This window comes from Aethalodelphis obliquidens, unplaced genomic scaffold (genome assembly GCF_003676395.1).
Source record: "Aethalodelphis obliquidens isolate GAN/ISIS:26980383/991018 unplaced genomic scaffold, ASM367639v1 scaffold16, whole genome shotgun sequence".
Classification (NCBI taxonomy): Eukaryota; Metazoa; Chordata; class Mammalia; order Artiodactyla; family Delphinidae; genus Aethalodelphis; species Aethalodelphis obliquidens.
The window spans coordinates 1536381-1554193 of record NW_020837960.1 but is presented as its reverse complement, the minus strand read 5'-3'; the positions used below and the strand labels follow the sequence as shown (position 1 = coordinate 1554193).

At 34.5% G+C, this 17813-nt stretch overlaps 1 protein-coding gene across 1 annotated transcript in view; it reads left to right on the top strand.

Moving 5' to 3' along the window:
• The window catches only part of TDRD3 (tudor domain containing 3), a 202139-nt gene that overhangs the window by 67472 nt on the left and 116854 nt on the right, over positions 1–17813 (top strand). Inside the window, exon 2 of the mRNA XM_027116135.1 lies at positions 17605–17689. Within this exon, the coding sequence (XP_026971936.1) occupies positions 17605–17689 (85 nt within the window). The remainder of the gene's footprint in view (positions 1–17604; positions 17690–17813) is intronic.

Sequence of the window (17813 nt, the reverse complement as noted above, 5' to 3'; positions counted from 1 at the left end):
CCTGGTCTGGGAGCTAAGATCCCACCTGCCATGTGGTGCAGCCAAAAACAACAACAACAACAACAACAAAGAATCGTGGAGGCTGAACAGTATGCTACTGTACAACCAGTGGGTCACTGAAGAAATCAAAGAGGAAATTTATAAATGCCTTGAGACAAATTAAAATGGAAACACAACAATCCAAAATCTATGGGACACAGCAAAAGCAGTTCTAAGAGGGAAGTTTATAATGATACAAGCCTACCTCAGGAAACAAGAAAAAATCTCCAATAAACAACCTAACCTTACATCTAAAGGAACTAGCAAAAGAACAATAAACAAAGCCCAAAGTTAGTAGAAGGAAAGAAATCCTAAAGATCAGAACAGAAATAAGTGAATAAAGAGTAAACAATAGGAAAGGTCAAGGAAACTAAGAGCAGGTTCTTTGAAAAGATAAACAAAATTGATAAACCTTTAGCCAGACTCATCAAAAGGCAAAAAGGAGATTGCCCAAGTAAATAAAGTCAGAAATGAAAAAGTTACAATTGACACCACAGAAATATAATGGATCATAAGAGATTACTGCAAACAATGATACACCAATAAAATGGACAATCTAGAAGAACTGGTTAAATTCCTAGAAATGTCTAATCTTCCAAGACTCAATCAGGAAGAATAAAAATTTGAACAGACCAATTACCAGTAATGAAATTGAATCAGTAATCAGAAAATGCCTAAAAAATAAAAGTCCAGGGCCAGTTGACTTCACAAATGCATACTGCCAAATATTTAAAGATTTAACATCTATCTTTCTCAAACTATTCCACAAAATTGTGAAGGAAGGAAAACTTTTGAACTCATTCTGTGAAGCCAGCATTACTCTGATACCAAAACTAGTGAAAGATACCACACATACAAAAATTACAGGTCAATATCACTGATGACGGTAGATGCAACAGTGAAAAGCTGAAAACGTTTCCTTTAAGATCAGGAGCAAGACAAGGATGCCCACTCTTGCCACTTATATTCAACATAGTATTGCAAGTCCTAGCCACAGCAGTCAGACAAGAAGAGGAAGTAAAAGGAATTCACATTAGAAAGGAAAAAGTACAACTATCACTGCAGATGACATGATACCATGTATAAAAAATTCTAAAGATGTGACCAAAAAACTGTTAGAACTAGTAAATTAACTCAGTAAAGGTGCAGGTACAAAATTAATGTACAGAAATTTGTTGTGCTTCTATACACCAACAACAAACTATCAGAAAGAGAAGTTAATAATTTATTGACCGGAGAAGTATTAATACATCTTTTGCTACCCAAATGTTATTGACTAGAGACATATCAATATGTTTTTAGAGAGTGATACAATTAACATCACCATGCGAAGTTGTTAGCACTTAAAATTGATCAAGGTTTCATTATACAACTTATTTTGCTCTGTTAGGTTTTTGTCCCAATCTTGTATATTATAAATACAAGTTAATTACCGTAAAATTTTCAAAAATGGCACATCGCGAAATTGAAGAATTTTTTGGTGAATTTTGTGCAGATACTTTCTCTGATTGTCCAAGTGACATATATACTGGTGTCTCAGAAGATGATAGTTCTTCAGAAGATAGTTCTGATTCAGATGATGTGAATATTAGACCAACAAAAATACAAAAAAACTTAGTGATTGACTCTGATGTGGAAAGTGAAAATGAAACGGTTTTGGAGAATGCTCCTTTGCTTCTACAGAAGAGTGGATTGAAGATAACGTTTCACAGAAATTGCAAGAGTTTACAGGTGTGTCAGGTGTAACTGTTGAATGTAATAACCCTCCAAGTGTTAGTGAAATAACAGAATTAATTTTTGGTAATGACTTTTTCGAGTTGGTTGCTTCTCAAACAAACTTGTGTCACCAACAGAATGAAAAATCATATAAAAAGTATAAGGCTTTAAAATGGTCTGATGTAACCCATAGTGACATGAAGAAGTTTCTTGGATTAATAATTTTGATGGGACAAATAAAGTCACACTGGAAAGAATATTGGTCGACTGATCCCTTACTTGAAACACCTGTCTTTCCAAAGATTATGATGAGGCAAGGTTTGAACAAATAATGACATTTCTTCACTTTAATGATATCTCAGAAACTCCACTTCCTGCAGACAGAATTTCAAAAATTAAACCTCTTTTGGATTATCTTCTACCAAAATTTCAATCGACCTATATACCCAGAGAAGAGCTATCACTTGAGAAGGCAGTGATAAAGTGGACAGGACGACTCAGGTTCAAAACCTATAATCCTGGAAAATATACAAAGTATGGAATTTTGGTCAGGATGGTTAGCGAAAGTGAAACTGGATATATATGCAACCTTGAGATTCACATGCATGAAGGAAAGAAACTGCAAGAAACAATATTATCAGTCCTACAACCTTATCTTGGTTCATGGCACCATATTTACCAAGACAATTGTTATAACAGTGTGTCCACATCTGAAATATTGTTGAAAAATAAAACCAGAGTTTGTGGTACTGTAAGAGAGAATCATGGTCTACCAAACTAATTAAAGGAGAAATCTAAAAATCTACAGAGGGGAGAAATGACATTCTTATGGAAGGGAGAAGTGATTCTTCTTGTATGGAAAGACAAGAGGCCTAGTCCGCATGGTGACAACTATTCATGATGCCTCCATAGCATCTACAGGAAAGGAAGACAGGAGGACTGGCCATCAGATAACTAAGCCCACTTGTATATTAGAGTATAATAAATATATGAAAGGAGTTGATTGATCTGATCAATATCTTGCAAACTTCAGTATCCTCTGGAAAACACAAAAATGGTATAAGAAAGCGGGTTTCTCTTTGAGTAATTGCAGTTTATTTAATGCATTTAAAATTTATTGTAGCCTTAATGAACAGAATAAAATGATTTACAAACAATTTTTGTTAGCAGTAGCTAGAGAATAGGTAACTGACCATTCTGGTGAATGTAGTGGTGATCCCGCACCTGGTCCTTCTTGTGGCATTTCTAAAAGAGCCCCCCACAAAGATCCACCTTGTCGACTATCAGGTAAAATAAAAGAACATATTCTAGAGGAAATAATAGCCACAGGACTAAAAGAAAAAAAATGCTGCCAGAAAGTGTAGAGTCTGCTCTTCCAGGGGAAAGCACAGTGAAACATAGTATATATATATATTTTTTTCTTTTTTGTGGTACGCGGGCCTCTCACTGTTGTGGGCTCTCCTGTTGCGGAACACAGGCTCCGAATGCGCAAGCTCAGTGGCCATGGCTCACAGGCCTAGCCACTCCGCGGCATGTGGGATCTTCCCAGACCGGGGCACGAACCTGCGTCCCCTGCATCGGCAGGCGGACTCTCAACCACTGCGCCACCAGGGAAGCCTCCATAGTATATTTGTAATAGATGTTCTGTTCCCCTGCACAGAGATGCCTGCTATTCTGCCTGTCACACTCTATATTAGAATGCTGTAGTGAGACATGTTCAAAGTATCAAATAAATGCATTAAGTGCAAAAAAGTTGTTGATATTTACTCAAACGCGGGTGTTTCAATATTCACTTATATAACAAATTGCCAGCCATAGGCATTAGTTTCTACAGAAATCCCCTGGTCAGTAATGTGTTAAGAAAACAATCCCATGTGTATTTGCATCAAAAAGGATGAAATACGTAGGAATAAAGACCTGTACTTGGAAAATTACAAGGCACTGATGAAAAAAATTGAAGATGACACAAATGGAAAGATATATCCTGCTCATGGATTGGAAGAATTAATATTGTTAAAACGACGGTACTCTCCAAAGCAGTTCAGATTCAATGTATTCCCTTTCAAAATACCAATGGCCTTTTTTTTTTTTTTAACAAAAATGGAGCAAATAATTCTAAAGTCTGTATGGAAACAGAAAAGACCCCAAATAGCCAAATCAATCTTGAGAATGAAGAACAAAGCTGGAGGTATCACATGCCCTGATTGGAAACTATACTTCAAAGCTACAGTCATTGAAACAGTATGGTACTGGCACAAAGCAAGACATATAGATCAATGGAACAGAATAAAGGAGCCCGGAAATGAACCCACACTTATATGTTCAATTAATCTATGGCAAAGGATGCAAGAATATACAATGGAGGAAAAAAACTGCCTCTTCAATAAATGGTTTTGGGAAAACTGAACTGCTACATGCAGAAGACTCAAACTGGACTACTTTCTCATAACATATACGAAAATAAACTCAAAATGGATTAAAGACATAAATATAAGACTTGAAACCATAAAACTCCTAGAAGAAAACATAGGCATTATGCTCTTTGACATTGGTCTTAGCAATTTTTTTCAGACCAGTCTTCTCAGGCAAGGCAAACAAAAGCAGAAATCAACAAATGGGACTGCATCAAACTGGCTTTTGCGGAGCGAAGGAAACTCTCAACAAAACACATAGCTAGCCTACTAAATGGGAGAATGTATTTGCAAACATTATATCCAAAACATACGAAGAATTCATACAACTCAATGTCAAAAAGAAAACCTGATTAAAAAATGAGCAGAGGATCTGAATAGACATGTTTCTAAGGAAGACATCAAGTGGTCAACAGATACATGAAAAGATGCTGAACATCACTAATTATCAGGAAATTGGAAATCAAAATCACAATGAGATATCACCTTACATCTGTCAGAATGACTGTTATCAAAGACAGTAATTAAGTGTTGCCAGGAATATGGAGAAAAGTGTACCTTCATCCACTGTTGTTGGGAATGTAAATTGGTATAGCTACTATGGGAAAAAGTATGGAGTCTCCTCAAAAAATTAAAAACAGAACTATCATACAATCCAGCAATTCCCCTTTTGGGTATTTTTCTGAAGAATAAAAAACACTAATTCAAAAAGATATATGCACTCATATGTTCACTACAGCATTATTTACAGTAGCCAAGATATGGAAGGATCCTAAGTGTCCATCAATAGATGAGTGGATAAAGAAGATGTGATTTATAGAATCAACAGAATATTACTCAGCCATAAAAAAAATAGTCTTGCCATTTGTGATAACATGGATGGACCCAGTTGGTATTATGCTAAGTGAAATAAGTCAGACAGAGAAAGACAAATACCATATGTTTTCACTTATATGTGGAATCTAGAAAACAAAACAAACAACACAAGAGAGAAACAGACTAATAGGTACAGAGGAGAAGCTGGTGGTCACCAGAGGAGAAGCGTATGGGGGTTTGGGCAAAATAGGTGAAGTGGATTGGTAGGTACAAACTTCCAGTTACAAAATAAATGAGTGATGCAGATGAAATATACAGCATGGGGAATACAGTCAATAACACTGTAATAACTTTGGTGACAGGTGGCAACTAGACTTTATCTTGATCATTTTGTAATGTGTAGAAATATTGAATCACTGCATTGTGCACCTGGAACCAACATAGTGTTGTAAGTGAATTATACTTCAATTAAAAACATAAAGAACTCATAAAGTCAACTAAAAAGAAAACCAACCTCAGTAAAAACTGGGTAGGGGAGCTGAATAGAGACTTTTCCAAAGACGACATTCATATGGCCAACAGACACGTGAAAAATTACTCAACATCACTAATCCAGCTTTCCCACTCTGGGTCATCCGAAGAGTATGAAAGCAGTAATTTGAAAAAATATATGTACACCTGTACATCTGTTCATCATGGCATTATTCACCATATGCAAGATAGGGAAACAGCAGAAGTGTCCATCAGGGGGTGGATGATGGATAAAGAAGATGCAGTATGTATGTACAATGCAATACTACTTAGCCATCGAAAGGATGCAATCTTGCCATTTCTGAGAATACGTGTGGACCTTGAGGGTATTATGTTAAGTGAACTATATCAGATGGAGAAAGACAAATATTGTATAGATCTCATTCCAATGTGGAATATACAACAAACAAACAAAACCCCCCAAATAAATAAGCAAACCAAACCAAAGAAAAGCAAGCACGTAGATGTAGAGAACAGATTTGTATTTACCAGGGAGGAAGGAACAGGTGGGATCAAGTTTATGGTGAAGAAAGGAAACTAAATTTTTGGTGGTGAGCATGCTGTTAGGGTATACAGAAATAGAAATACAATGTATGCATGAAACGTATTATGTTATAAATCAATGTTACCTCAGTTTTTTAAAATTGAGATTTTATTAATCTGCAACATTTTCTAATTTATTGTATATATGTCAGATATTATAGAACAATGCTTTATTGCTCTTTTAAAATTAAAAGTCATACCAAGGCTTCTTTATGATTAGATTAATGAAGATACAACTATTACATGAGTCACATGTTGTTTCTAGACAGTGCACACACATGAGAATGAATACATTGATATATAAATATAAAATCATGAGTTTATCCTGAAAGTTCTATTTCTAGATACAATTTTGAACATTGAACATCTGCCAGTTTTGGTTTCCACAGAGGTCCTCAGACCAGTCCCTCTCAGATACTGAGGGACAAGCAGCTATTGAACAGTATGAGATTGGGAAATCTATGTTTGAAATAGAAGTTGGCCATGATCTATTCTTAAGGGAAAAGATGTATTGCAGAAACTTTTACGTATATAAGTCTATTTTTATAAACAAGTATTTCCTTCTAAAATCCACCCCAATTTATGTGTATGTGTATTACAAGGATATTGCTATAATGTTGTTAATAACATTGTTAATAATGTGTATGTTTTGGAAGAATTGGGGAGGGGCCACTTTCACTTTTTATTATACCTCTGTATACTTGTATTTTTATTATTATTTTTTTGCGGTACGCGGGCCTCTCAGTGCTAGTGGCCTCTTCCGTTGTGGAGCACAGGCTCCGGATGCGCAGGCCCAGCGGCCATGGCTCACGGGCCCAGCTGCTCCGCGGCATGTGGGATCCTCCTGGACCGGGGCACGAACCCGTGTCCCCTGCGTCGGCAGGCGGACTCCCAACCACTGCGCCACCAGGGAAGCCCTATTATTATTATTTATAGGCTTAAACTGATCAAGTTCACTGAACTTGATCATTCAGGGAGAGTTAATGAATCAGGGCATTTTAAATTGAATAGAGGACTTTTTTTAGATTCTAATATAAAGGGTGGCTTTTCAAAAAATAGGTTTTTATTTAATTGAATGAGTACTTTCAAATTACTTAAATTCATAATAGGTGTATCAGTTTCCTGTGGATGCTGTACCAAATTACCACAAGCAGAGTGGTTAAAACAATAGAAAAGTACTCACAGTTCTGGAGTCTAGAAGTCTGAAATAAAGGTGTGTGCAGAGGGTCTAGGGGAAAATCAGTTACTTGCCGCTTACAGCTTTCTGGTGGTTGCTGGCATTCCTTGGCTTGAGACCTCATCACTCCAGTTTCTGTGTCCATCTGTGTCTCTCTCTTCTGTGTGTTATGTCTCAAAATTCCCTCTGCTGTTCTCTTATAAGGACACTTGTCATTGCATTTAGGGCCCACCTGGCTAATCGTCTCAAGATCTTTAACTTAATTACATCTGTTAAGATCATTTTTCCAAATAAAGTAACATTCAGTGGTCCCAGAGATAGGATACGAACATATAATTTGGTGTACCACCATTCAGTCCACTGCAAAGAGATGGGTATACATTTAAATTATGTTTTCTAAGCTGGAAAAAGAAAACTTTTAATGTTTTTGCAGCATTTCAATTTCAAAAATTTAATCAACACCAAGCATTTTATATTTTAAGATGCATTTTAAAGAAATGAAAATTAGAATTATTCATATTTATTGACTAAGATATATGTATGAGGGACTATTTCACTCTTTTGCAAAAAATTCATTTATATTTACTTAATTAGCTTAGTAGCATATTTAAGTGACTGCCATTTTTTATTTTAGGCATTCTATTTTCATTTCATTTTAATTTTTGGAGAATTGTTATGCTATTAAACGGTAAGCTATATGATGACATGCAATAGAAACATAGGTATTTGTCATAATTACCTATGATAATTGAAGTAGTAGGTTTTTATTTTTAAAGTTTTGAATAAATGGTATTTAAATAAATTATGAGTGTAAATTATAAGATGTCTAATTTTAAAACAGATATTAAAATTGTACTTTTAATACAATATAATTCTGTGCTATAGAATATTAAACTTATTACTTACCAGCTGTTTCTTGACATCATTATTTAAAATTTTGACATAAATGGCAGATTTAGCAAAAATGATGGCAATATATTTTGCACTGAAAATTCCCTTTGAGGCAGAAATATTTGCACAGTCTCATGGAATAAGATTTTTTCTTATTGTTAAAAACTATGTCTATTCATCCAATATGTAAAATTGGAAAAAATTAAATAATAAAAATCTTTTCATCTTACTGACACTTTCCTTCATTTCTTAGTGAGCGCCATATGAAGAGCATGTTGGAAATATGTAGTTTAGGCTTTCTAATAAGGAAGGTTACACACTTTTGACTATTAGCTGTAGCCTTCAAGTAAATTCCCTTTATTGGTTGGCAGATTTCATTCTTTTCCTCCCTTCATTTTTTTCTTTCTTTCTTTTTTTTGTTTTTAAATATAAGCTTTTCCCCATCAAAAGTGGAATCATACTTCATGTGTTACTTTTTTTTTATCAGTTACCTATTTTATATATATTAGTGTATATATGTCAATCCCAATCTCCCAATTTATCCCACCACCCTCCTCCCTTCTAATAACCCAGAAGAATTTTTTTTTGAACTATAGTAGATTCAATTACTATATTAGTTTCAGAAGAAGGCATTTTTAAGGATCATTATGTTTTGGAAATATTTTCCAGAATAGACACAAAGAGTACAGGGTTTAAGAAGGAAGAGAACTAGTTTTTATTTAGCATCTAACTTCATATGAGGCATATGCCAGGTATTTCATTTATTCTTAGAACAGCTCTTAAAGATTAGCATTTTTTTAGAACAACTCTATAGATTTTTTTTTTTCAAGTAGGGGAGGAAACAGGCACAGAAAGATTGAATAAATTGCTTTGTATCCCACATTTATTAAATGCTGAGACTGAGATTTGCATCTAGTTCCATCTCACTAAAAAGTACAGATCAGATGACAGTCTCTCCAAGCTATACATAAAATGCCTTCTAATATTTGTTATCATATCTTACATTTTAAAGTAACAACTCTCATGTAAACCTAACTAAGTACATGGTCTGGGGTTAATCCTGGGAGGCCTTTGGCCTGGCCTCTACAGGCCTTGATTCTGTATTGCAGTAGTCAGTTCACAGACATTAGGCCTAAAGTGAGTCTTTCCACCTGATGTATGGTTTTATAGCTGTCACCTTTGTGCTGAAGTAGAGATGACAGAAATGTCAAATCACATATTTAAAATATGACTTATTAAAAACTAACTTCAGCTCTGCTTCAGAATTTAAGTATGAAAATGTTGAATTAGAGGAAGGACATAAATTAATGAAAGTAAAAATATCCAGGCCTTCATTTATACTTTAAAAATATGTGAGGGTTTGGTTTACAAAAATGAATAATAACATAGTTAGGTTCCCATTGCCACTAATCCTTGTAGTATATCAATTATGGAATTTCAAAGGAATTTTTACTTGCTCAGATGTTAATTACTTAATACCAAATAAACATTCCAGGACTAATGTCTTCATGGGTTGGATTATGTATAGGGAAAATATTGCTGAAAAAGGATCAAAAAATAGAAGTTTGTGATTTGTTGTCACCTGTCTTCCTATAGTTATCTTAAAATTGTCATAATTATTTGTTTTGATGTCAGAGAAAAACAACTATTGAAATAATGTTGAAAATACTCTTTGTAACTATTCCACAGCAAAAGAGCATTAATCTCTAGTAATTTATGTGTACTTTTTATAAGTTTCTATTTCCAAAGGATGAACATAGGAGAGAATAAGAGAGAAAATTGTCTATTGATACGCTTCAGTTTTTTTTTCCATGTGAGATATCTCGAGTGTCTGCTAAATGAGTTTCTTTTTTAAATCCTGAGTGATCTTTATAGCAAACACAAATTCTAAAATTATAACAGTCTATTTTATTTTTGATATATCTACTAGCCACCAAAAAAACCCAATAAATGTTGGAAACCCTTATTTGAAAGCCAGTTTAGTACATCTTTGGAGTCTTAGCTTCCAGTAATGGGCTGATGATATTATGCTTGTGAAGCAAGGTTGTCATCTAGTGGTGTTTTCAAGTAGTACATTCTTCAGAATTAGCTCTCTAATGCATCTTTAGCATTTTAAAGGAAATGCTTAACAAAAACAAATCTAGGTTTCAAATTTTCAGAATTTAAACACTTTAAAATATTTTACATTATATATGACTTTACAAAGGATTATCCCTAGAACCTTTTCTGATGTCCGTATCTTAATCTTTAATATTGGGCCCCCAGATTTTTGTCTGGCCACTGAAATGTTGAAGTTTGAGTAATACAGATGTTAATCATGATGTATCAAGGCATTTCATAATGCTTCATGTCTCTACTGAAGTTACTTGCTTAGAAAAAAGATCCTTATGTAGTACTAAGCAGATTTTATTTTTTACTTTTTGCATATTTATCCTTTCCATTTTTGTGGAGATTAATTTTTTGAAACATTTGCACATAAAATGTTAAGGTTTTAAGGTCTTTGCTTTTGGTGTTTTTATTTTTGTAATATAAAAATTTGGAAAGTTAGCAGAGAAGAAATTAAAATAGATTTTCCCATGTGTAGAAAAAAGTTAATATCATATTAGCTAAATGGTGGAAGTAATATACATTTGTGCATGCAAAGAAATCATAAAAGCTAAAAACTGAAAAAGAGATGCATTTTTAAAGATAGTTTATATTTGAATAAAATAAATCTTATATAGAAAATAGTTCACTCACTAAGATGAACACTACTTGTTACTTAGAGGTCCTTTATATAATACATATCTTTATTTGATCCATTCATACGTAAACCATAGAGAAAATTAAATTTTAAGCTAGTGTTGACTCAGGTCCTTATTGTAATTGTTGGAATAAAGATTGTGGTATTCATTTTGGCATAGTAGGTGGCCACTTAACCTAAAGAAGGGAAGAAAATGGTAGTGATAGAAGTGGTACTTTTTTAGGGAAATGAAATAAAAGACCTCTTTTTTCCTTTTTTGCCGTTTGGGTCATAGGACTCCCCCCTTCTGAATTACTTTTAATAGAATTCTGATCCTCCTGTTTGCTGTGCTTAATACCATAAATTCATTCAACTTAATGCTGGTGTACCAAGTTATATTCTGGTTGGTGACTACCCCCCCCCCGCGCCCCCTCACCAATGTATTTATAAATTGTATTGAGTATATTCATTTAGTCTGTACCAGGTTATTTGAAGCAAATTTTGTGCCCCAGTTTTTTTAAAAAATATTTATTTATTTGGCTGCATCAGGTCTTAGCTGAGGCACGTGGGATCTTTGTTGCCGCGTACAGGATCTTTAGTTGCGGCATGTGAGATCTAGTTCCCTGATCAGGGATCAAACCCGGGCCCCCTGCTTTGGGAGCATGGAGTCTTAACCACTGGACCACCAGGGAAGTCCTTGTGCCCAAATTTTTATTAGCCTTGTTACCTTAACTAATCTTATTACTCTGTGGTTCATAAATAGGAGTTCATAAGCCATTTTCCTTTATCCTAAAGGAGGGAATTAGCAAGTTATTATTTCAGTGTTTTTGACTGGGTACAGCAAAAGCCTATAAGAAGCCTATAGCAAAACCCAAAATTTTCAGCAAGCATGTTACAGACCACTTACACTGTGGGGCTGGAAACAGGATATGCAGAGTGAATAGAGAGACCTTTGTTTGGGTAGTTTTTAAAAATTATTTTTTTAATGTCCTGGGAATTTTCAGTAGGTTGGCAATGTTCATATTTGCTAAAATGAAAGATACCTTTTAATATAAGTGATTTTAAAAATTACCTGTCATGTTTTATTCTCTCCTGTCCCTCTATTGGCTTGAGTAATTGGGAGTTAGTTATTATTTTCTTTGTAGCTAAGTAGGGATTCATTTATAAAATTCCCATTTTGGTATTTGGATAACCTATGTGGGCTAGTAATCTCAATGTACCAGCAAATAATCATGTATAGATCAGAGACCACAAAAACCACATGAGGCCATGTGATTTGGGTTTTCTTCAGAGACAGTTAAGACCATCCTATAGCAGTCATTGTCCAGATATGTCCTTTATTTTTGATTGAGTCCCTATCCATTTGGGAAGAATGTTTTCACTCTTGCTTTTCTTATTGGCATTTTAAAGAATTTTCATGTGTCATCAGCCTAATTTGTATGCGTGATAATAGATTCTGTTTTTGATTACCTTAGGAATTCATGTCTCAGTTCAGACTTGAATGGGTATTCATTGCTTGGACAGGTACAGGTAGGTGGAGGGGAAGAAAGCTTCAGTGTGCTTTTTTAGTATTTCTGGCCAATTAGAACATTTTTCCCCCTAAAAAATATATGTAGTCTGGAAATCTAGGTAAGGATGAGTTATCATATGTGCAGTTTGAAGATAATTTAGGTCAAAGGAAATGATTTGATGATGAATCCGGTAAGAACACTATTTACATGCATAAATATGTTTATTGCTGTCCAGGGGTCATACAAAGTGACCTAAAAGACAGTTCTTTTCCTCTTTTGCTTGAAAAGGATGTCAGCCATGGATATTATATCATTTGAGAGACACTTAGGGCACAACCCTGCATGTCAAAGACAAGTTGAAAGTGTATAAGAGCAAACAAACAGGTAACTGAAATAAACCAATACGATTAATACGTACAAAGTGTGTGTGCCACATGCAGACTGAAGCCTGTTTTGTTTGGCTTGTACATTGCTTTGCAAAAAACTAAAAGCTAAAAATGAGAAGATCTGACAATGGCTGCTTAACCTATCCTCATACAGATAGTCACTGGAGCTGCCCCCTTTAGACGGGCGTGTACTCTTCAGTTTGTTGCTGCCCTCCTCATTATGTGTACATCATAGTCAGTAGTTAAGTTAGACTCAAGGATTTTACCTACTTCCAGAGGAATGGATCAAAGGAAAATTGGCACTCTTTTCCCTTGCAGTTAGGAATCCACTTACTGGTAATGGTGATCCACTATCTGGATCTAACAAGTGATATTGAAACAATAGTATTTGTTTTTATCACAGTTTTCTGTCAGTTGAGATTCTTGAACTGTAGTTTGGGAATGTCTGTTTTATATGCCCAAGTAACTTTAGAACATGAGGTAAAGATGGTTTTAGCAGTGAGACCCTTCTTATTTAATATATTTTCATTATTTGTAATAGGAAACCACCTCTCCCCCAAATTGGTGGATAGTAATTAATTTTAAAGCTTTTACTTCTTAAGTAAGAAGAGTTGCTCAGGGCTAAAATTAAATGACTCTGAGAAAGTCAGAATTTTAACATTTATTTATGAAAATAAGAAGCACTTTCCAAAATCTTTTAAAAAAATTTGAGTGTTTATTAAACTGTAATTTAAAATGGAATTATTTGAAGGTAAAATTAAGGAGAAATATTAGTCTATTCCATGAGTATCATGTAGGAATTTAGCCCTTTAGTGCCTTGCTTGTCAATAAAATGTATTCTGATGTATTTTTAGTTCAGAATAGTAATGAATGGTTTTATAATGTTACTGTGCTCAAATCTCCACCAGAGGAGAAAAAAAGTGTGTGCTTTGGGGGCTGTTGTAGTCAACAAGAGCTCTCTGGGGTTTGTTTCTTCTTTAAGGTCCATGCCCTTGGTTTTGCATGCTCAAAGACGGCACCTGGGAACTGATTATGACTCACTTCCCTTGAGGTCCATCGTGCAGATGTGCACAGGGATCAGATCTGACACGCCTGTGCCAATTTTCAATTCCTTTTTTTCCCAGTGACCACATTAAGGCTGGTGAATTGTGTGTTGTTTTGTTCTTTCAGTTGCTGTGTTCCTGTTGTGCATCTTGAAGCGGATTTGGACATAATACCTTAGTTTTATCACATTTTTTATTCATTGATAATATTGGAGTCTTAAATGTTTATAAAAGCAGAAAGATTAATTTATAAATCTCAAGTTACAGTTAATTTAGATTTAGTCCTGTGAAAATGGTCCAGTATTGACAGAAGGATCACCAAGATGTTACTGGGGAGACCTGTGAATGGGTTTCCTGTTTCTTGATAATTACAAAGTAAAGCTGTGAGGCTCAAGTCCTTTGATTTTTATTTATTTATTTATTTTTAATGTGAAGGGTGAGGAAGGGAGACTTGTAAAACTTGGAAATTGAGACTGAGCCATATTTTATAATTTCTTATATTCAGGAAGCCTTCTCCAGGCATCGTTTGGAAGAAATCACATGATATTTGATTTATACATGGATGAAGTCAAATTTACACCCCCTTATCTCTTCTGCCTTCAGAATTTTTGTTAGATAGATGTTTCCTCTTTATATTTTGCAGGATAGGTATTTTTATTGTTGTAACAATTTTTGAATCTCTTAATCGTAGTTAATATTAGTTCCCTGATCTTTTACTATGAAACTAGGCCTATTCTTATTTAATATACTTCGGAGACACTGATCGAATTTACCTAGTTGTGCTTTTTTGTGTGTGTTGGTAAAGTGTCTACTTGATTAAAAAATTGATCTGTATAGATGTTGACTTTTGTTTATGAGAAAAAAATCATATTCCTGATATTAGCATTAGTTGTTGATAAATAAAAATAGTGTGTTGTAATGAAAAGACTGCTAAACTGGGAATCAGGAGGCATTTTTGTTTTAACTTTTCATAGCTTAAGTTTGTATCTTGGGGCAAGTTTAGGTTAACATCTTTGGGCGTTCTTCATCTGTAAAATTGAAGAGTTAAACTTTGATTATTTTTTAAGATCATTTCCAGTTCATGTGACATCCTATAATCTTTTAATTCTAAAGAGTTACCTTTCTAGAAAACAAAAGTATTTTATTAGTCATTGCATATTATTTCCCCACTGTAGGAATTTTGAAAGTTGTGATTTTGTAATTACTCAACATTTAGTCAACATTTAATATAGCACCCATATCCCTCTATGCACTGTTGCTTCCTACAGTAAATAAAATTCGTCTCAACCTATACTGACCTCTCATCTCTTCCCCATTTTCCAGCCGTAACGTTCCAAGTTATTACCTCTAGAATGTGCTTTATACTTTTTACTTCCATGTTGTTGGTCATACTATTCCCTTTCTGTGCACTCTTTTCCATTCTGCAGCCACTTTGAGCCCCCATAACATTTTGTTTATAGTTATTTTGGCATTGTATGATAGCTGTTTACATGTTGTGTTATTCTTTATGTGAGACTGTAAACTCCTTGAAGAAAGATGTTTATTTTTCATCATTTTACTGATCTTATTACTGATTCACATAGTGCTTTTCACATAAAGGGGGAATTAATTAATATTTGTAGAACTGAGTTTGTAAGATGGTTAGTGCCGGATACAGTCAATGGCTGTGAATGGTGACAAATTATCAGGGTAATAAGGAAATGAACTTAGCCATTCTGAATTAAAGCAGTGTTTTAGCCATCTCTGCTGACTGCAAACATTGTATTCCATGGTCACTCATGTACTATTTATTCCTGCCTCCCATCCATTCATTCTTACTGACTCATCTACATACTTAACACTTCTATTTTTCTCTGTAGCCCACTTAACTCCTTGCCTTCATTCATCATTGTAGTTTAGCACTGCCATGGTCTTCAACTTTTAATAGTATCTAACTTTTTTTACCACATTCTTGCTTTGATTTATATACACATTCCTTTCTTTTACCTCCTTGATCTTATGCGTAGGTTTATCAGCTTTAATTTTCTATTGCTTTTTGTATTCTCCTATTCACATTTCTTTTCACTTGTCCTTTTACTTTTGAGAAATCATTCATCCTATGTTTCTTAAAGGTATATGCTCTTTGGTTGCTGTCTTCAGGTAAAGTTTACATTGACAGGTGTCTTAGAATCAGCCTAAGGTTGGGGGTTGATGGTGGAATTGCTGGCCATCAGGAAGAGCCGGTGTTAGCTCTGTCAGACTAGCACTCCTGTATCTTTTTTTTTTTCATCTTTATTAGATTATAATTGCTTTCCAATGTTGTGTTAGTTTCTCTTGTACAACAAAGTGAGTCAGCTATATGTATGCCTATATCCCCTCCCTCTTGGGCCTCCCTCCCACCCTCCCCATCCCACCCTCTAGGTCATCACAAAATACCGAGCTGACCTCCCTGTGCTATACAGCAGCTTCCCACTAGCTATCTGTTTTACACATGGTAGTGTATATATGTCCGTGTTACTCTCTGAGTTCATCTCACCCTCCCCGTACCCACCTGTGTCCACAAGTCCATTCTCTAAGACTGTGTCTCTGTTCCTGCCCCGCCACTAGGTTCATCAGTACCATTTTTCTAGATTCCATATATATGTGTTAATGTACAGTATTTGCTTTTTTCTTTCTGACTTCCTTCACTCTGTATGACAGACTCTAGGTCCATCCACATCACTACAGATGACTCAATTTCGTTCCTTTTTATGGCTGAGTAATATTCCATTGTGTATATATGTACCACATCTTTTTCATCCATTCATCTGTCTATGGACATTTAGGTTGCTTCCGTGTTCTGGCTATTGTAAGTAGTGCTGCAAGGAACATTGGGGTACATGTATCTTTTTGAATTATGGTTTTCTCAGGGTATATGCCCAGTAGTGGGATCTTTTTTAGTGGGAGAATGTCTACAGTGGCAATGCTAGCATCAGACCTTTGGTTAAAGGAGTATCTGATACTGATTACAAAAGATGTTGAATGTTAATGGGCATTTTTACAGGTGGACTTTTGGGGGGATGATATCTGAATTGTAGAATTTATCAAAGAATTTCAAAATGACTGTATTGGGTGTGGGTGAATTGGTAGAGATGATTTTTCCCCCCTTTGGATTCAATAATCTTTTTACTCTTGAATTAATTATTGTCTGCTACAGATATATGGTTGGTTTGGACTGAATAAAAAATAACAAAGGGCAATAAGACAATGAGTAAAAAAAACTGAAAAGAGACAGGAAAAGTGAAAGATATAAGGTAAAAAGTTGCCTATCTTTGTGCTATTTGGAGTCAGTAGTATTTATTGAAAGATTCTTGGGAACATTATGTTAGAGAAAGGGGACTTGAGAAGATAATGTGAGAAAGGAGCCCAGAAGAAAGTTTGTTGGACTATATTTAAATCTGTGTTGTTTTTGGTTCTATTTTTATAGCACATCTCAATCTCTTAAGAGTTTACTGTATTACTAAATATTTAAATTGGATATTGTATTTGTATAATAGTAAAGAGGAGCTCATTCATTCCTTAAGAAGTATATTGATGGTTAAATAGCTTTTCTCAGAAAACATATGGATACTTTTATTAACACAGTATCCCTTTAAAGATAATAAAAGAGGAAAAATACGCATTGTCTATCCTGTTCTATCAGATAGTAAATAAACAGGGAGTATCCAGGATGCTTTTTGCCTCGTATTTGTAGTGGAAGCATTTTATAGTAGAGAACAAAATTGCATGTAGACTTAAGAAAATAATTTTGGTTAATTTTGATTTTAGAAAATATTAAGCCATTTATTTTATTTTAACAGGTATCTTTCAGATGAAGGCATTGAAGCATGCACAAGTTCTCCTGACAAAGTCAATATAAATGACATCATCCTGATTGCTCTCAATGTAAGTTTTATTTATTAACTTATAAATGTTTTAAATCTGGAAGCTATATTTATGAAAAATATCTCATAGAATAAACTGGATTTTATGATGAGAAAAAATCATAAATCATCTTGCATTTTTATTG